This window comes from Haematobia irritans, chromosome 3 (genome assembly GCF_050003625.1).
Source record: "Haematobia irritans isolate KBUSLIRL chromosome 3, ASM5000362v1, whole genome shotgun sequence".
Lineage (NCBI taxonomy): Eukaryota > Metazoa > Arthropoda > Insecta > Diptera > Muscidae > Haematobia > Haematobia irritans.
The window spans coordinates 179,443,793-179,462,216 of record NC_134399.1 but is presented as its reverse complement, the minus strand read 5'-3'; the positions used below and the strand labels follow the sequence as shown (position 1 = coordinate 179,462,216).

Below are 18,424 nucleotides of genomic sequence, written 5' to 3'. Positions count from 1 at the left end.
AAATGGTGGGCATCCGTCCTATGATAAGCCCATGTTAAATTCATTGCTTCTGCGCCAATTTTGCACCACTTCCGGATCCAAAAAGAACACTTTCACTACTTTTTTGGCGACGCTGTTTTTGCTGGGTTATTATACCCTGACCACTATGTGGTTTAGGGTATAATTATAAAAAATATTTATTTGGCAAAATATTACAAAATTTTTTAGTTCGCATCCAAAACACCGAATCCGAATCACACATTAAGGAGTGATATAGATTCAGTATAACGACTGTTGAAATGGTGAAAATCCGTCCTATGACAAGCCTATGTTAAATTCATCGCTTCTACGCCAAATTTGCATCACTTCCGGATACGAAAAGAACTTTTTCACTACTTTTTTGACGACGCTTTTTTTTTTTTGCTGGGTTATTATACCATACATTGCACCATCGATGTGGCACACTTACTGCATGAATATTTTATGAAATTATCGAGTAATCGCACCTGGTTTATTCATGATTTACTCTATTGATTACATTCATGTACAGTGATTTTAGACATAAAAAAAAAACAATTGTTGTGTGTGGGATGGAGAATATTTTAAATTATCTTCTATTGCTGTTTGATTTCAAGTTCTTCGCGGTGAGCTGTGCTGCATGATAGTTTTTCGTTTATCTCGAACGCATTAAATTGTTCAACTGTACTTTACACCATTCCAACTATATCAGATATTTCACATGGCATTTGCATACATTAACTATGGAAGTCAATGATCACAGAAAACCTATAACATATGTGCAATTGAATTACGTCAATGAATGAAAGATATCCTACACTACGTCGCAATAGATGATTGCTAATTTTGCAGTGTAAAATTTTTCTTGGTTTAATAGAAATCAGAAGTGAAATCAGTCTCGGAATTAAAGTGTAGAGAACAACTATAAGTGAAGGACAAATCGATAGCGCTCATCATTCACGTTTGTAACGAGACCACCATTGAAAATGGGTACAACTGGAATGGCTATGAAGGCGCTGGAAGCGTTGCAAAATTCCCCACTAGGCAAGTGAATAACAGAAATAAAAAAAACGATCCCTTGGTGAAAGTGAATCAAAATCAATTGAGTGTTAATCTAATATAAAATGACACCCGGCGTTGTCAAAACAAAAACCAGAGTTCGTGATATGAAAACGTAATGGTACCGATTAAAAAAATATATATAAAATTTTGTCCGCTACCGTGACTTGAACCTTGGTTTGTCTGCTCCATACACGTTAACAGTCGCCTTAGCACATTGCCATAATATTTGTTTCAAGACTTTGCATTGCCAAAGAAAAATGTACGCCTTTCATAAAATCGTTAGCGTTCGGGGACAAAACCGTGAACATTTCGTTTTGATTTGTCGTGAACGTTTCCATTTCATTTTATTAATGTCCGTTCTCGATTTTGGGATGTATTTTTATCTATTAGTAAAATGAACGAACAAATTAAAAAACAAAACTTGAATAAGTGTTGTGAAATATGTATCATCATAATGATAATAATTTTCCCATTAGAAGAACAGAGAAAAACTAATTAAATAAATGCTGACATCCCAGCACTAGTGATTCCTCCAGTAATCAAAAACTTATTTCTTGTCGTATTACCTGGGATTTAAAAAATAATAATTTACTTGTGTATACCAAAAGTGATTCCTTTTATTAATACCAGTAATCAAAATCATATCTTGAGGTCCAGGTTCAAATTCTGCTGAGACGCTCCACTTTTAAAATGTATTTACACCCTTCGCCACTACTGTGGTACATGTGCATACAGGTAATAAGTTTGTGCATTTGTATGTAACGACCAGAAAGACCCGTCATAGACCCATATTTCAGTATACCGATCGTCTTAGAATTAAATTCGGAGTCGATTTACCAATGTTCGTCCGTCTGTCTGTTGATGTATTTTTGTGATACCACAGTGGTGAACTTCTCTCTTATCACTGAGTGCTGCCCGATTCCATGTTAATCTCAATGACAAGGGACCTCCTTTTTATAGCCGAGTCCGAACGGCGTTCCACATTCCAGTGAAACCACTTAGAGAAGCTTTGAAACCCTCAGAAATGTCACCAGCATTACTGAGGTGAGATAATCCACCGCTGAAAAACTGTTTGGTGTTCGGTCGTAGCAGGAATCGAACCCACGACCTTGTGTATGCAAGGCGGGCATGCTAACCATTGCACCACGGTGGCTCCCATTCCGAGCCAAAGAAGCGGATAATACAAGTAAGGATACTTTTAAGATACAATTCTCTTTTAAGTTTCGGTTTTGTGCATTTGCTTCTAGGAAGTAAATTTTAATATTTTTTTCACTGCTCCCATTATAAGAATTTTATATTTTAACTTCCTCTTTATGGAGTGTTATTTCCAAAAAATTCCATTTCCCCATATCGTAGTCATATTCTTCTCTCCAAAAAAAGTTTTTTTTATTCAAAGATTTTGACCTTCCCATAAGGATTTTGGTATTGATTCTGAGCCAAAGATGCGGCTTCTTTAAAATAAAGACATTTTTTAGCGACCTAACTGGCTTCAAATCTAGGATCAATAAAATTAAAATTAGGATACGTTAAACCAAATAAAAAAAGCTTTAAATCAAAGTAAGTCTTAGCCTCTATTTGAAGCGTTTTAATTTTTAATCAAAGATTTAATATTTCAGTTAATTTAAGGATAATTTCTTTAAATCAAAAATGTGTTTCTTTATTTTAAGGAAAATTTGTCTTAGTTAAAAGACATGCGACTTTAACGGAGGGACGCAAATTTCCAAAATATATATCCTAATCCGGAAGGATTAGGACCTATATAATCCTTCCTCTAACCCAGAAGGAGACGAGATAGACACATGGTGTCTTTGGCAAAAATGCTTCGGGTGGGCTCCTGAGTCGATATAGCCATGTCCGTCTGTCTGTGAACACATTTTTGTAATCAAAGTCTAGGTCGCAGTTTTAGTCCAATCGACTTCAAATATGGTCCAAGTATGTGTTTTGGCTCAGAATAAATCCCTGCTGATTTTGGAAGAAATCGGTTCAGATTTAGATATAGCTCCCATATATATCTTTCGCCCGATATGGACTTATATAGCCCCAGAAGCCAGAATTTTACCTTAATTTGCTTAAAATTTTGCACAAGAAGAACAATTGGTAATATAGTCAAGTGTGCCAAATTTTATTGAAATCGGTTCAAATTTAGATATAGCTCCCATATATATCGTTCGCCCGATTTACACTCATATGTGGCCAATATTTTACTCCGATTTACTTGAAATTGTGCACTGGAAGTAGAATTAACATTCCAACTGTCTGTACCAAATTTAGTTGAAATCGGTTCAGATTTAGATATAGCTCCCATATATATTTTTTTGATTTCGAAAAAAATGGTCAAAATACCAACATTTTCTCTTGTAAAATCGCATCTGCTCAGTCGAAAAGTTGTAAAAATTACTCTAATTTTTCTAAACCTCTAATACATATATATCGAGCGATAAATCATAAATAACTTTTCCGAAGTTTTCTTAAAATTGCTTCAGATTAAAATTTTTCCAAATTTTGTTTTTACTAACATTGTGTTCCACCCTCATGCATTAGCCGACTTAAATTTTGAGTCTATAGATTTTGTAGAAGTCTATCAAATTCTGTCAAGATCGAGTGATATTTAAATGTATGTATTTGGGACAAACCTTTATATATAGCCCCCAATACATTTGACGGATGTAATATGGTATCGAAAATTTAGATCTACAAATTGGTGCAGGGTATAATATAGTCGGCCCCGCCCGACTTTAGACTTTCCTTACTTGTCGTAATCTTTAATACCACGTTAATATTTTTGTCAGTGTAAAATATGAAATATTTTACTATATTTCCCCAAATCACGCGTACACATACATTGGAGCTATATCAAAATCTGAACCGACTTTGACCAATTTTTTTTTTTTTTTCAAAATCAATAGCAATTATCTTTGAGCTGAAGTAAGATCCTATGCCAAATGTCAAGATAATGGAACTTAAACTGCGGGCTTTACATTACACAAAAAAGAAAACAAGTAAGGAAAGTCTATAGTCGGGCGGGGCCGACTATATTACACCCTGCCCCACTTTGTAGATTTAAATTTCCGATACCATATCACATCCGTCAAATGTGTTGGGGGCTATATATAAAGGTTTGTCCCAAAAACATACATTTAAATATCACTCGATCTGGACAGAATTTAATAGACTTCTACAAAATCAATAGACTCAAAATTTAAGTTTATTTATGATTTATCGCTCGATATATGTGTATTAGAAGTTTAGGAAAATTAGAGTAATTTTTACAACTTTTCGACTAAGCAGTGGCGATTTTAATGTTGGTATTTTGACCATTTTTGTCGAAATCAGAAAAACATATATATGGGAGCTATATCTAAATCTGAATCGATTTAAAACAAATTTGGCACGTATAGCTACAATGCTAATTCTACTCCCTGTGCAAAATTTCAACTAAATCGGAGTTTAAAATTGACCACGGTGGTCGTATGAGTTTAAATCGGGCGAACGCTATATATGGGAGATATATCTAAATCTGAACCGATTTCAACCAAATTTGGCACGCATAGCAACAATGCTAATTCTATTCCCTGTGCAAAATTTCAACTAAATCGGAGCAAATAATTGGCTTCTGTGGTCACATGAGTGTAAATTGGGCGAAAGTCATATATGAGAGATATATCTAAATCTTATCCGATTTCAACCAAATTTGGCACGCATAGCTACAATGCTAAATCTACTCCCTGTGCAAAATTTCAATTTAATCGGAGCAAAAAATTGGCCTCTGTGGTCATATGAGTGTAAATCGGTCGAACGATATATATGAGAGCTATATCTAAATCTGAACCGATTTCAATAAAATTTGGCACACTTGACTACACTACTAATTGTACTCCTAGTGCAAAATTTCAACCAAACTAGGGTAAAACTCTGGCTTCTGGGGTCATATAAGTCCATATCGGGCGAAATATATATATGGAAGCTATAGCTAAATCTGAATTGATTTTTTTCAAAATCCATAGGGTTATACTCTGAGCCAAAACACATACTTGTGCCAAATTTGAAGTCGATTGGACTAAAACTGCGACCTAGACTTTGATTACAAAAATGTGTTCACGGACAGATGGACAGATGGACAGAAGGACATGGCTATATCGACTCAGGAGCCTACCCTGAGCATTTTTGCCAAAGACACAATGTGCCTATTTCGTCTCCTTCTGGGTGTTGCAAACGTATGCGCAGGGTATAAAAAATACATGAAAAGAGAGACAGAAGGACATCGCTAAATCGACTCAGAATTTAATTCTAAGACTATCGGTATACTAAACGATGGGTCTCAGACTGGTCTTTCTTGGCGTTACATACAAATGTACACACTTATTATACACGGTACCACAGTAGTGGTGAAGGGTGTAAATGTAAAGCCGTAAGTTCAATCCGTCCAAATCTTAAATATCCACCACCGTGGAATATATAGTTTGCTTTGAAAGCTCGATGCAAAAATTAAAAATGCACCTTATGCGTTTTCTGACAAACGGTGCAAGCAAAATAAAATCGAAAATATTAACAATTTCTAGTCCAAAGTCCAACATGTTATAACCACTTGAATAACATTAGTATACATATATGTACATTTTTTTTGTTGTACCCTCCAACATAGGATGGGTGGTATATTAACTTTGTCATTCCGTTTGTAACACATCGAAATATTGCTCTAAGACCCCATAAGGTATATATATTTTGGGTCGTGGTGAAATTCTGAGTCGATCTGAGCATGTCCGTCCGTCCGTCCGTCCGTCTGTTGAAATCACGCTAACTTCCGAACGAAACAAGCTATCGACTTGAAACTTGGCACAAGTAGTTGCTATTGATGTAGGTCGGATGGTATTGCAAATGGGCCATATCGGACCATTTTTACGTATAGGTCCCATATAAACCGACGCTCAGATTTGGCTTGCGGAGCCTCTTGGAGGTGCAAAATTCATCCCATCCGGTTGAAATTTGGTACGTTGTGTTAGTATATGGTCTCTAACAACTATGCACAAATTGGTGCGCATCGGTACATAATTATATATAGCCCCCATATAAACCGATCCCCCGATTTGGCTTTCGGAGCCTCTAAGAGAAGCAAAATTCATCCGATCCGGCTGAAATTTGGTACATGGTGTTAGTATATGGTCTCTAATAACTACGCAAAAATTGGTCCACATCGGTCCATATAAACCGATCCCCAAATTTGGCTTGCGGAGCCTCTAAGAAAAGAAAGTTTCGTCCGATCCGGCTGAAATTTGGTACATGGTGTTAGTATATGAACTCTAATGGCCGTGCAAAAATTGGTCGAAATCGGTCCATAATTATATATAGCTTGCGGAGCCTGTAAAAGAAGCAAATTTCATCCGATCCGGCTGGTGTTAGTAATGACCATGCATAAAGTGGTCCACATCGGTCCATAATTATATACAGCCCCCATATAAACCGATCCCCAGATTTGACCTCCGGAGCCCCTTGGAAGAGCAAAATTCATCCGATTCGGTTGAAATTTGGTACGTGATGTTAATATATGGTATCCAACAACCATGCAGGAATTGGTTCATATCAGTCCATAATAATATATAGCACCCATATAAACCGATCCCCAGATTTGACCTCCGGTGCCTTTTGGAGAAGCAAAATTCATCCGATCTGGTTGAAATTTTGTACGTGGTGGTAGTATATGATATTTAACAACCATGCCAAAAGTGGTCCATATCAGTCCATAATCATATATAGCCCCCATTTAACCGATCCCGAGATTTTGTTTTGGAGCCTCTTGGAGGAGCAAATTTCATCGGGGTCAGTTGAAATTTGGTACATTGTGCTAGTATATGGTCGTTAACAACCATTCCTAACTAGGTCCATATCGGTCTATAGTTATATATAACCGTCAGATAAATCGAATCCCAATCACACAAAAATTGGTCCATATCATTAATTGTATATAGCCCCCATTTAAGCGACCCCCATATTTCAATTCTGGCTCCCTACGTACCGTGCAAAAGTCCCTATCGATTCGTAATTGTTTGTAGACTTACATACCTTTTTGTCTAATATATACCACGTATGGACTAACTCACAATTTAGAAAACGATTTAAGATACCACAACCCAAGTAATTCGATTGTGGATGACAGTCTTTCGTAGAAGTTTCTACGCAATCCATGGTGGAGGGTACATAAGATTCTGCCTGGCCGAACGTACGGCTTACTTACGGTTTATACTTGTTTTTTTTTTTTTTTTTTTTTTTTTTTGTAAAACAATAACAGCAAATACGCTTTTATTTTCTTCTTTCGTATAGAAAAAATTTCAACAGGGGAAAATTTTTCCCAAGTTTGCATTACTTTTGGATCACAAGTTGGGGATCCAAACTACATGTTTATAAGGAAGAAGGAATCGGTGAACATATAATATGTTTGTCGCAAGCACGTTATCTACTCGACAGCGAGTAAATAACGTGGCAAGAAAACAAACTTTTTGCGGAAAAATTATTCCATATTTCCCATCCAACTATAACATTTTGCCCTTCAGATGTAGCGTGAAACTACGCAATGTGTTGCAAATAGGCTCTATGAAATCCAGTTGGGCCACTTTAAATGTTCTACCAAACGATGCACACAATCACGAAATTAATTGATCAAATTAATTTTTAATTGAAATGTCTTCAATCACACAAATGATAGTATCAACCACCGAAATCAATCAAAAAGTTAATTGAACCAATTAAAGAATCTATTGATATTATTACTTTTTGTGATTGATTTTTGTTTTAATTAAAAAAAAAATTGTTGAAACAATTAAATGTTTAATTGAATATTTTTGAAAATTCAATTAAAATTTTAATTGAAAATATTTTTCTAAAAATTTTTTTGAGAGTGTGATTTGTAAACTTCATATGCTCTTATTGCTAATTGTAAATATTTTTGAAAACCTAATCACAATTTAATAATTTCATGCAGATGAACGAGTTACAACGAATCCTATATTGGGAAGTCCTTGGGTAATGGTTGGTGGCATTATTTTATACCTACTAACTGTAAAAGTATGGGGACCCAGGTTTATGGCCAATAGAAAACCATACAAAGTTGAACGAATTATGATGGCCTACAATATTGTGCAAATACTCCTGAATCTTTTTATATTCTACGAAGCGATTCGATACTCGTATTGGCGATCAGATTTTAGTCTCACATGCCGACATGCTCCAGATGATATGAGTCCAGAAAATTTGAAATTGGCTAGGCCGATAAGATTGTACCTTTTTTCAAAGTATTTGGATTTCTTAGATACGGTAAGTCAAATTTTTGTTAACAACTGCAACAAATAAAATTTATTGATTTTCTATTGACCACTTATACTACAAGAGAAAAATCTTACTAAACATACTATAGTGTAGGATTATAAATAAGGACATTTGTCTTAATCTATGTACAAATCACATTAAGAACATATAATAAATTAAATTAAAAGTAATTCTCAACCAATATACGCAGTTGGAAGTTAGACAAACAATAATTCTATTCCTTTGTTTGGTTTACTCCGAAATTTTGGACCAACGTTTAGTTTGGTTTTATATGAAAAGAAAAGAAGAATTGTAACGACAGATTTTCCCCCCGTAGGCTAACATAAGGTGTAACCCACGGGGCCGGACTCACCTTAGAAAATGTATTTCTTCCAGTGACAGAGAGAACACATGAGATTTGAATTTTTGTAGTGAGTGTTTTTTGTGGATACACTAAGTGGTCTACGCAAGGCAGGGTTGCCATTTTTGATCGGACCAAAATTGGTCCAAAAAATTATTAATTTTTAAATTTGGTCCAATGTTCGGGCCAAATGGAATTTGGTTGGTTTTGGTCCATTTTCGTCAAATCGATAATTTTTTTCAAAATTTTCTATAGAAATAAAATGTTGACAAAATTTTCTATAGAAATAAAATTTTGACAAACATTTTCTATAGAAATAAAATGTTGACAAAATTTTCTATAGAAATAAAATTTTGAGAAAAATTTTCTATAGAAATAAAATTTTGATAAAAATTTTCTATAGAAATAAAATTTTGATAAAAATTGTCTACAGAAATAAAATTTTGACAGAACTTTCTATAGAAATAAACATTTGACATAATTTTTTATAGAAATAAAATGTTGACAAAATCTTTTATAGAAATACAATTTTGACAAATTTTTCTATAGAAATAAAATTTTGACAAAATTTTCTATAGTGAAAAAATTTGACAAAACTAGAAATAAAACAAGTAAGGAAAGTCTAAAGTCAGGCTGGGCCGACTATATTATACCCTGCACCACTTTGTAGATCTAAATTTTCGATACCATATCACATCAGTCAAATGTGTTGGGTGCTATATATAAAGGTTTGTCCCAAATACATACATTTAAATATCACTCGATTTGGAAGGAATTTGATAGACTTTTACAAAATGTATAGACTCAAAATTTAAGTTGGCTAATGCACTAGGGTGGAACACAATCTGAAACTATTTTAAGGAAACTTCGCAAAAGTTTATTTATGATTTATCGCTCGATATATATGTATTAGAAGTTTAGGAAAATTAGACTCATTTTTAAAATTTTTCGACTAAGCAGTGGCGATTTAACAAGGAAAATGTTGGTATTTTGACCATTTTTATCGAAGTCAGAAAAGCATATATATGGGAGCTATATCTAAATCTGAACCGATTTCAATCAAATTTGGCACACATGACTATATTACTAATTGTACTCCTAGTGCAAAATTTCAAGCTAATCGGGATAAAACTCTGGCTTCTGGGTCAATACAAGTGCTTATCGGGCGAAAGATATATATGGGAGCTATATCTAAATCTGAATCGATTTCAACCAAATTTGGCACGCATAGCTACAATGCTAAATCTACTCCCTGTGCAAAATTTCAACCAAATTGGGCCAAAACTCTGGCTTTTAGGACCATATTAATCCATATCTGGCGAAAGATATATGGGAGCTATATCTAAATCTGAACCGATTTCAATCAAATTATGCACACTTGACTATACGACTAAGTGTTATGTTTGTACAAAATTTCAAGCAAATCGGTATAAAACTCTGGCTGCTGTGTCCATATTAGTGCATATCAGGCAAAAGATATATATGGGAGCTATATCTAAATCTGAACCGATTTCTTCCAAAATCAATAAGGTTCTATTCTGACCCAAATTAGGAACATGTGCCAAATTTTAAGGCGATTGGACTTAAATTTGGACCTAGACTTTGTTCACAGACAGACGGACGGACGGACAGACGGACAGACGGACATGGTTATATCGACTCAGGGACCCACCCTGAGCATTATTGCCAAAGACACCATGTGTCTATCTCGTCTCCTTCTGGGTGTTACAAACATATGCACTAACTTATAATACCCTGTTCCACAGTGTGGCGCAGGGTATAATTATGACAAAATTTTCTCCGAAAATAAAATTTTGACAAAATTTTCTATAGAAATAAAATTTTGACAAAATTTTTTATAGAAATAAAATGTTGACAAAATTTTTTATAGAAATAAAATTTTGACAAAATTTTATGGAAATAAAATTTTGACAAAATTTTATATAGAAATGAAATTTTGACAAAATTTTATATAGAAATACAATTTTGACAAAATTTTCAATAGAAATAAAATTTTAAAAATTTTCTATAGAAATAAAATTTTGACAAAATTTTCTACAGAAATATAATTCTGACAAAGTTTTCTATCAAAATAAAATTTTGACAAAATATTTTGGTTGGTTGTTTCCTTTTTTTCAAACAAACAATTTGTATTATTTAATTTGTTTTCTGAATATCTTCATGTTCAATCTACTTATTTTCATTTAAGTCATCTAAGAATATTATTGTTAGTTATCAAAATGCCTTTACTGTAATTATATGATTAATTAATTGGATTTTTAATTGATTAAATTAAAAAAAAAAATAATTGATACTGATTGCAAAAGAAAACAACAATTAATTTTTTAATTCATTCAATTTAAAATTATTGTTCTAAATGATTCAATCAAAAATTGATTTGAGTTGGTCATAAAAATGTCTGTACTATAATTATAAGAACTAATTCTTGTTTTATTCAATTAACAATTTAATTGATGTTGATTGCAATAATTTTTTAGTCTTCCGAGGTTGATTAAAAACTTATGTTAATTGTATCACTTAATTTTTATACCCTAAATCACATAGTGGTTAGGGTATAATAAGTTTGATCTGTCAAAAAATGCGCTTACCAGAAATATTGGTTTTTGACCGCATAAAATATATACCGATCGACTCAGAATCACCTCCTCAGTCAATCTAGCCGTTGATGTCCGTCCGTCTGTCCATGTATTTGTAATTCGCAGGATTCCGATCGCAATTATTTAACGATTTTGATGAAATTATAGAGTGTTTTTTGGGCACAAGGATGAACGCTATTGAATTTGGGAGAAATCGGATCAAATTGAGATATAGCTCCCATATATATGTATCACCCGACTTCGACAAATGGGGTCAGATTTCGTTCTTTTACTAACCGATCGGTTTCAAAATTGCCACAAAGTAATCCAATCGATCACTCTTTATGTGTGTCAAATTTCATCGAAATCGGTTCAGATTTAGATATAGCTCCCATATATATGTTTCGCCCGATTTTCCCAAATTGGGCCATGAGTCCCTTATTTATCAACCGATCTGACTCAAAGTGGGTCAAATCTAAGTTTCTATAGCACTTACTATATGTGCACAAAATCATCGAAATCGTTTCAGATTTGGCTATAGCTCCATATATATGTATCGCCCGATTTTCACAAATTTGGCCATAAAACCCCTATTTATCAACCGATCTTACTCAAATTTGGCTTACTCTAATGTTATACCCAGCAAAAAAATTTGGATGTTTTTCCAAAGGCACAACTTTAAAAGCACTTCCAGGAGATGCACTCCCAATGATGTTCTTTATTTTAACTACCCAGTAAGTTCTTTTGATTCAATTTTTTATTACTTGGTTTTTTCATACTTTTAATGGGTAATTTTAACTTTTTTTTGTTTCAAATAGGTTAAAAACAGTGTAAGAATTCGTAAGATGGTACAAATTATTTAAATTTTGTCGAAAAAAATGCTAACTCTAATCTGAAAAAATTGTGAATTTTTGAAAATATTTAAGTTCAACGTTTCCGAGAAGCGTTAGAATCCATTAAAAATTATAAAAAGTATTTATTTGACAAAATATCGCAGAATTTTTTAATTTACATCCAAAATATTGAATTCGGATAACATTTAAAGAAGTGATGCAAATTCAGTGCAATGGCTGTTGAAATGGAGGACTTCCATCCTATGACAAGCCCATGTTAAATTCATCGCTTCTGCATCAATTTTGCACCACTTCCGGATCCAAAAAGAACATTTTCATTACTTTTTTGGCGACGCTTTTTTTTGCTGTATATGCAAAATCTCATCCAATCTACTGTAATATCAAATAAAAAATCATCCAAATCGGTTCAGATTTAGATATAGCTCCCATATAGAAATAAAGTCATACCCCTAACGACTTTATTTGTAACCATAATAGCCTTATTTAGTGCCCGATCTTAATCTAATTTTATACAAGGTAACCTTCTGTGACATCAACCAAATCTGGAAAATATCATCAACATCGGTTCAGAATTACATATAGCTGCCATATATGTATATGCATCGATCGATTTTCCCAAATTTGGCCAAAATACTCCTATTTATTAACCAATGTTGCTCAAATTTCAAATGTACATGTATTAGCCGATTTATTTAGACTTACATAAATCTATTGCCTTTTTTTCGGAAATTTGGATTTATTACCCACACTAATTGAGCGATTTCCTCCTTTTTAATAATGGATTCAATATTAGTGGCATACTAACTCTGTACACACAAAATTTTTTTTTCTGATTCAATCACGAAATTAATTGATCCAATTAATTTTTAATTGAAATGTCTTCAATCACAGAAATGATAGTATCAATTAAAATATTAATTGAAGGTCAATTAAAAAGTTAATTGATCCAATTAAAAAATTAATTGATACTATTATTTTTGTGATTGATTTTTGTTTCAATTAAACAATTTGTTGAATCAGTTAAATTTTTAATTGAATATTTTTTAAAACTCAATTAAAATTTTAATTGGAAAATTTTTCGTGAATTTTTTTATACCCTTCACCAATACTGTGGTACAGGGTATAATAAGTTTGTGCATTTGTATGTAACGCCAAGAAGGAGTAATCATAGACCAACCTTTTAGCATACGGATCGGCTTAGAATTAAATTCTGAGTCGATTTAGCGATGTCCGTCTGTCTGTCTGTCCGTCTGTCCGTCTGTCTGTCTGTCTGTCTGTCTGTTGATGTATTTTTGTGTGCAAAGTACAGCTCGCAGTTTTAGTCCGATTGTCCTAAAATTTGGTATAGGGTCCTGTTTCGGCTCAAAGACGATCCCTATTGATTTTGGAAAAAATCGGTTCAGATTTAGATATAGCTGCCATATATATTTTTCACCGATCTTGTCATAATTGGCATGTCTATCAACCGATATTCCTCAAATTCCGTACATCCGAATATTTTATGGGTCTCGAAAAACTTGCAAAATATCAGCCAAATCGGTTCACATTTAGATATAGCTCCCATATATAGCTTTCGCCCGATTTACACTCATATGACCACAGAGGCCAATTTTTAACTCCGATTTAGTTGAAATTTTGCACAGAGAGTAGAATTACCATTGTAACTATGCGTGCCAAAATTGGTTTAAATCGGTTCAGATTTAGATATATCTCCCATATATAGCTTTCGCCCGATTTACACTCATATGACCACAGAGGCCAATTTTTAACTCCGATTTAGTTGAAATTTTGCACAGGGAGTAGAATTAGCATTATAACTATGCGTGCCAAATTTGGTTGAAATCGGTTCAGATTTAGATATATCTCCCATATATAGCTTTCGCCCGATTTACACTCATATGACCACAGAGGCCAATTTTCAACTCCGATTTAGTTGAAATTTTGTATAGGTAGTAGAATTAGCATTGTAACTATGCGTGCCAAATTTGGTTGAAATCGGTTCAGATTTAGATATAGCTCCCATTTATGTTTTTCTGATTTCGACAAAAATGGTCAAAATACCAATATTTTCCTTGTAAAATCGCCACTGCTTAGTCCAAAAGTTGTAAAAATGAAATTTTGAAATTTTCCTAAACTTCTAATACATATATATCGAGCGATAAATCATAAATAAACTTTTGCGAAGTTTCCTTAAAATTGTTTCAGATTTAAATGTTTCCCATATTTTTTTTACTAAAGTAGTGTTCCACCCTAGTGCATTAGCCAACTTAAATTTTGAGTCTATAGATTTTGTAGAAGTCTATCAATTCTGTCCAGATCGAGTGATATTTAAATGTATGTATTTGGGACAAACCTTTATATATAGCCCCCAACACATTTGACGGATGTGATATGGTATCGAAAATTTAGATCTACAAAGTGGTGCAGGGTATAATATAGTCGGCCCCGCCCGACTTTAGACTTTCCTTACTTGTTTTTTTGTGTGTAGGTTCAGAATCAACTGTAGCTCCTAATATCAGACATTTCTGTTCAGATTGTGATAAAACTCCTATAACCATGTACCCATTAATGTTCTTAAATATGGAAATGCGGGTTTTCCCCAAACCTGTACCACTGATACCCGACAAAAAATGTTTACTAATTCAGTAGGGGTGGTTTAGGGTATGATATAGTCGGCCCCGCCCGATGAAACCGTAGTCACGTTTCACCTGGCCGATCAAAGTTCCTCATCAAGGTCCGGTTTTCCAATACGAACTACACACAAAAAAAATTTTTCTGATTCAATCACGAAATTAATTGATCCAATTAATTTTTTATTGAAATGTCTTCAATCACAGAAATGATAGTATCAATTAAAAAATTAATTGAAGGTCAATTAAAAAGTTAATTGATCCAATTAAAAAATTAATTGATACTATTATTTTGTGATTGATTTTTGTTTCAATTAAAAGATTTGTTGAATCAATTAAATTTTTAATTGAATATTTTTTAAAACTCAATTAAAATTTTAATTGGAAAAATTTTCGTGAAATTTTTTTGTATGTACCTATGAGTGATTGCCTGATATCGAAACAATTGGATTTATATTCTTTGTTCTATTGTATTTGATTGATTGTGTTTTTTAACTGAGTAAATGCCACATAAAATCTAGACATTATTCAACAATGGCGAGAAAAAATATTCGGCCTTTTTCTCCCAAACAACGTTTAGTTGAATTAAGTTTTGCTCTAATTTAAAGTAGTATTTATTACAAAAGATAAAATATTTATAAATAGAAAATAATTTCTTATTCTTAATTAATTATTTTCAGATTTTCTTTTTGCTGCGCAAGAAATTTAATCAAATCACATTTCTTCATATTTACCATCATTCAATTATGGTTTTTGTTGTCCACAATTATGCAGCACATTTTTATGGTATGTAACAAAATTAAATCGATTTAAAAGCTAATACGATTTATTTTATTATTTGTTTTTTTTTTTTTCAAATTCCAGGTTCTCATGCAACATCAACCGGTATCCTAAACTCCTTTGTACATTTTGTAATGTACTTATATTATCAAGTAGCTGCTATGAAGCTTAACATCAATCTAGAGAATTGGAAACGTCGAATGACACAATTGCAATTCCTCCAATTCTTTTTATTGTTCATTCACTTCACTCTGCCTCTATTTAACAATTGGTGCAATGCCAATGTGATGGTCCTCGTGTTTATGTGCTCACAAAATATGATTGTTAGTTTGCTTTTCGCCAATTTCTATTATCAAACCTATATTCGCAAAGATCGTAAAAAATCACAGGCACAAAAGATACAGTAGCAGGCAAAACAGATACAGTAAAGTGTGGCCAGAGTTTGTTTTGTATTTTACAAATTTTACAAATTGAGAAAACGAAAATAAAATGACGAACAAAAAAAACTTGTTTCTTAGTCTATTATTTAGAGCGAAATGTCTACTTCTTATAGATTAGTACATGTATTTTTATGTCTGGGAATTTTCTCAATGTAACATGATTTTGCCTTGAATATCTATCTGTTCTACTAACATTTGTAAAGGGTGATACGGTCAAAATTTGGTCAAGGGAAAACGCGTGTAAATCGGTGAAATCGTTTATTTAAAAAATCAAATTAAATTTCTTTTTCAAGTTCAATTAGTATAAAATTCAGGAAAAATATTCAGTTAGGCTTTCGCTTTTCCAAATCGGAATTGCCGGTTCTCACGCTTGACACCTGCCATCAGATTTTGTACAGCCACCTTGTCCACCTTCTTTGCCGCAGAAAGCCAGTTTGCCTTGAACTGTTGCTCGTCCTTAGCAGTTTTTTTGGTCTTCTTTAGGTTCCGCTTGACAATAGTACAGTATTTCTCAATTGGGTGGAGCTCTGGCGTGTTGGGAGGGTTCTTGTCCTTGGGAACCACCTGCACGTTGTTGGCGGCGTACCACTCCATGGCCTTTTTACCGTAATGGCAAGATGCCAAATCCGGCCAAAACAGTACGGAACAACCGTGTTTCTTCAGGAAAGGCAGCAGACGTTTATTCAAACACTCTTTCACGTTAATTTCTTGGTTGACAGTCCCGGAAGCTATGAAAATGCTGCTTTTCAAGCCACAGGTACAGATGGCATGCCAAACCAGATATTTCTTTGCGAACTTTGACAGTTTTATGTGCTTGAAAATATCTGCTACCTTTCCCCTTCCTTTTGCCGTATAATACTCCTGTCCCGGAAGCTGCTTGTAGTCGGCTTTGACGTAGGTTTCGTCGTCCATTACCACGCAGTCAAACTTCGTCAGCACTTTGGCCGTCGTATTTTGTTTATCATCGCGATTTGGAATCACTACCTTCTTGTAAGTCGATAGTCCGGCTCGTTTTTTGGCTCGATGCACGGTTGTAGACGATACACCCAGCTTATTTGCGGCATCTCGGAGAGAGAGGTTAGGGTTTCGCTTGAAACTACCGGCAACTCTCTTTGTCGTCTCAGCGGCTTCCGGTTTTCGATTTACCCCCGATCCAGACTTCCTGGCTGTCGACAAACGTTCCCCAAACACTTTAATTACATTCGTAACGGTTGATTTGGCAACTTTTAGCGATTTTGCCAGCTTTGCGTGCGAGTAGCTCGGATTTTCGCGATGCGCGAGCAAAATTTTGATACGCTGCTCTTCTTGCTTGGACGGCATTTTGACAACTGAAGAGTGAATTCCAAAATCAAAATAGGAGCAACATTCTACACACACACACACCTTCAAAATGAGGGGTGTTCAGGTTTTTTAAATGCAAAATTGAAAGAAATACGTCAAGTTTATATTGACCAAATTTTGACCGTATCACCCTTTATACTCTATGTCATACTGTGGAACAGAATAAGTTCACGGAGAAAAATTTTGTTTGTCTTCAATCACGAAATTAATTGATCCAATCAATTTTTAATTGAAATATCTTCAATCAATGGTCGCTGCCCAAAGTCAATTAAAACATTAATTGATACGAATACATTTTGTAACAGAAAAAAATGTGTTGAATCAATAACATTTTTAATTGGATATTAAAATCTTAAGAATTAAGAAATTTTGTGATATTTTGACAAATAAATAATTTTTAAAATTTTTTTTATGACTTTTAATGCATTATAACACTTGTCTGGAATGTTTGTCATCAAATATTTTCAAAAATTCGCAATTTTTCTAGAAAAGATTTAACATTTTTTCGGCAATATTTAAATATGTTGTGCTATTTTATTAATTCTTAAACAGTTTTTAACCTATTTGAAACAAAAACAAGTATATACAGCAGTAAGTTCGGCCGGGCCGATTCTTAAATACTCACCACCATGAACCAAATATTAGGGTTTCCTTTGAAATTTCAGGAGGGCTTGAGGACACTTCCGGAAGATAAATTTAAAGATTTCACCCATGAGGACTATATCAGATTCCGGATTTATCAGAACCTTTTTTGTTTGAGTTTTAGAGGAATTATTAACATCTCTTGTAAGTGTGCAAGAAAATTATAAAATAACGTATTGATTTGAAATCTTAAAACTGTAGATTTTCACCCGAGAAGTAAAATTTGGAAATTTTACATTGAGTTTCAAGCAATTTTCATGATTAGTTGGCCTCCTACACCCTCAAGAAGTGAAGTCGGTCTATATGGAGGCATTACCAAATGGACCGATAAAAACTTAATCCGATCACCTTTTTGTGAGCCTAAAATACCAGAATATTTACAATTTCAGGCAAATTAGATAAAAACTACGGTTTCTAGAAACCC

General features: G+C 33.6%; 1 protein-coding gene across 1 annotated transcript; it reads left to right on the top strand.

Moving 5' to 3' along the window:
• Positions 1–877: 877 nt before the first annotated feature.
• Positions 878–16,041, top strand: LOC142229103 (very long chain fatty acid elongase 7-like). Its single transcript, XM_075299645.1, has 4 exons — positions 878–1,041; positions 8,033–8,364; positions 15,478–15,583; positions 15,662–16,041. The coding sequence occupies exons 1-4, from the start codon at positions 984–986 to the stop codon at positions 15,982–15,984; spliced, it is 819 nt and encodes a 272-aa protein (XP_075155760.1). The 5' UTR covers positions 878–983; the 3' UTR covers positions 15,985–16,041.
• The last annotated feature ends 2,383 nt before the right edge of the window (positions 16,042–18,424 follow it).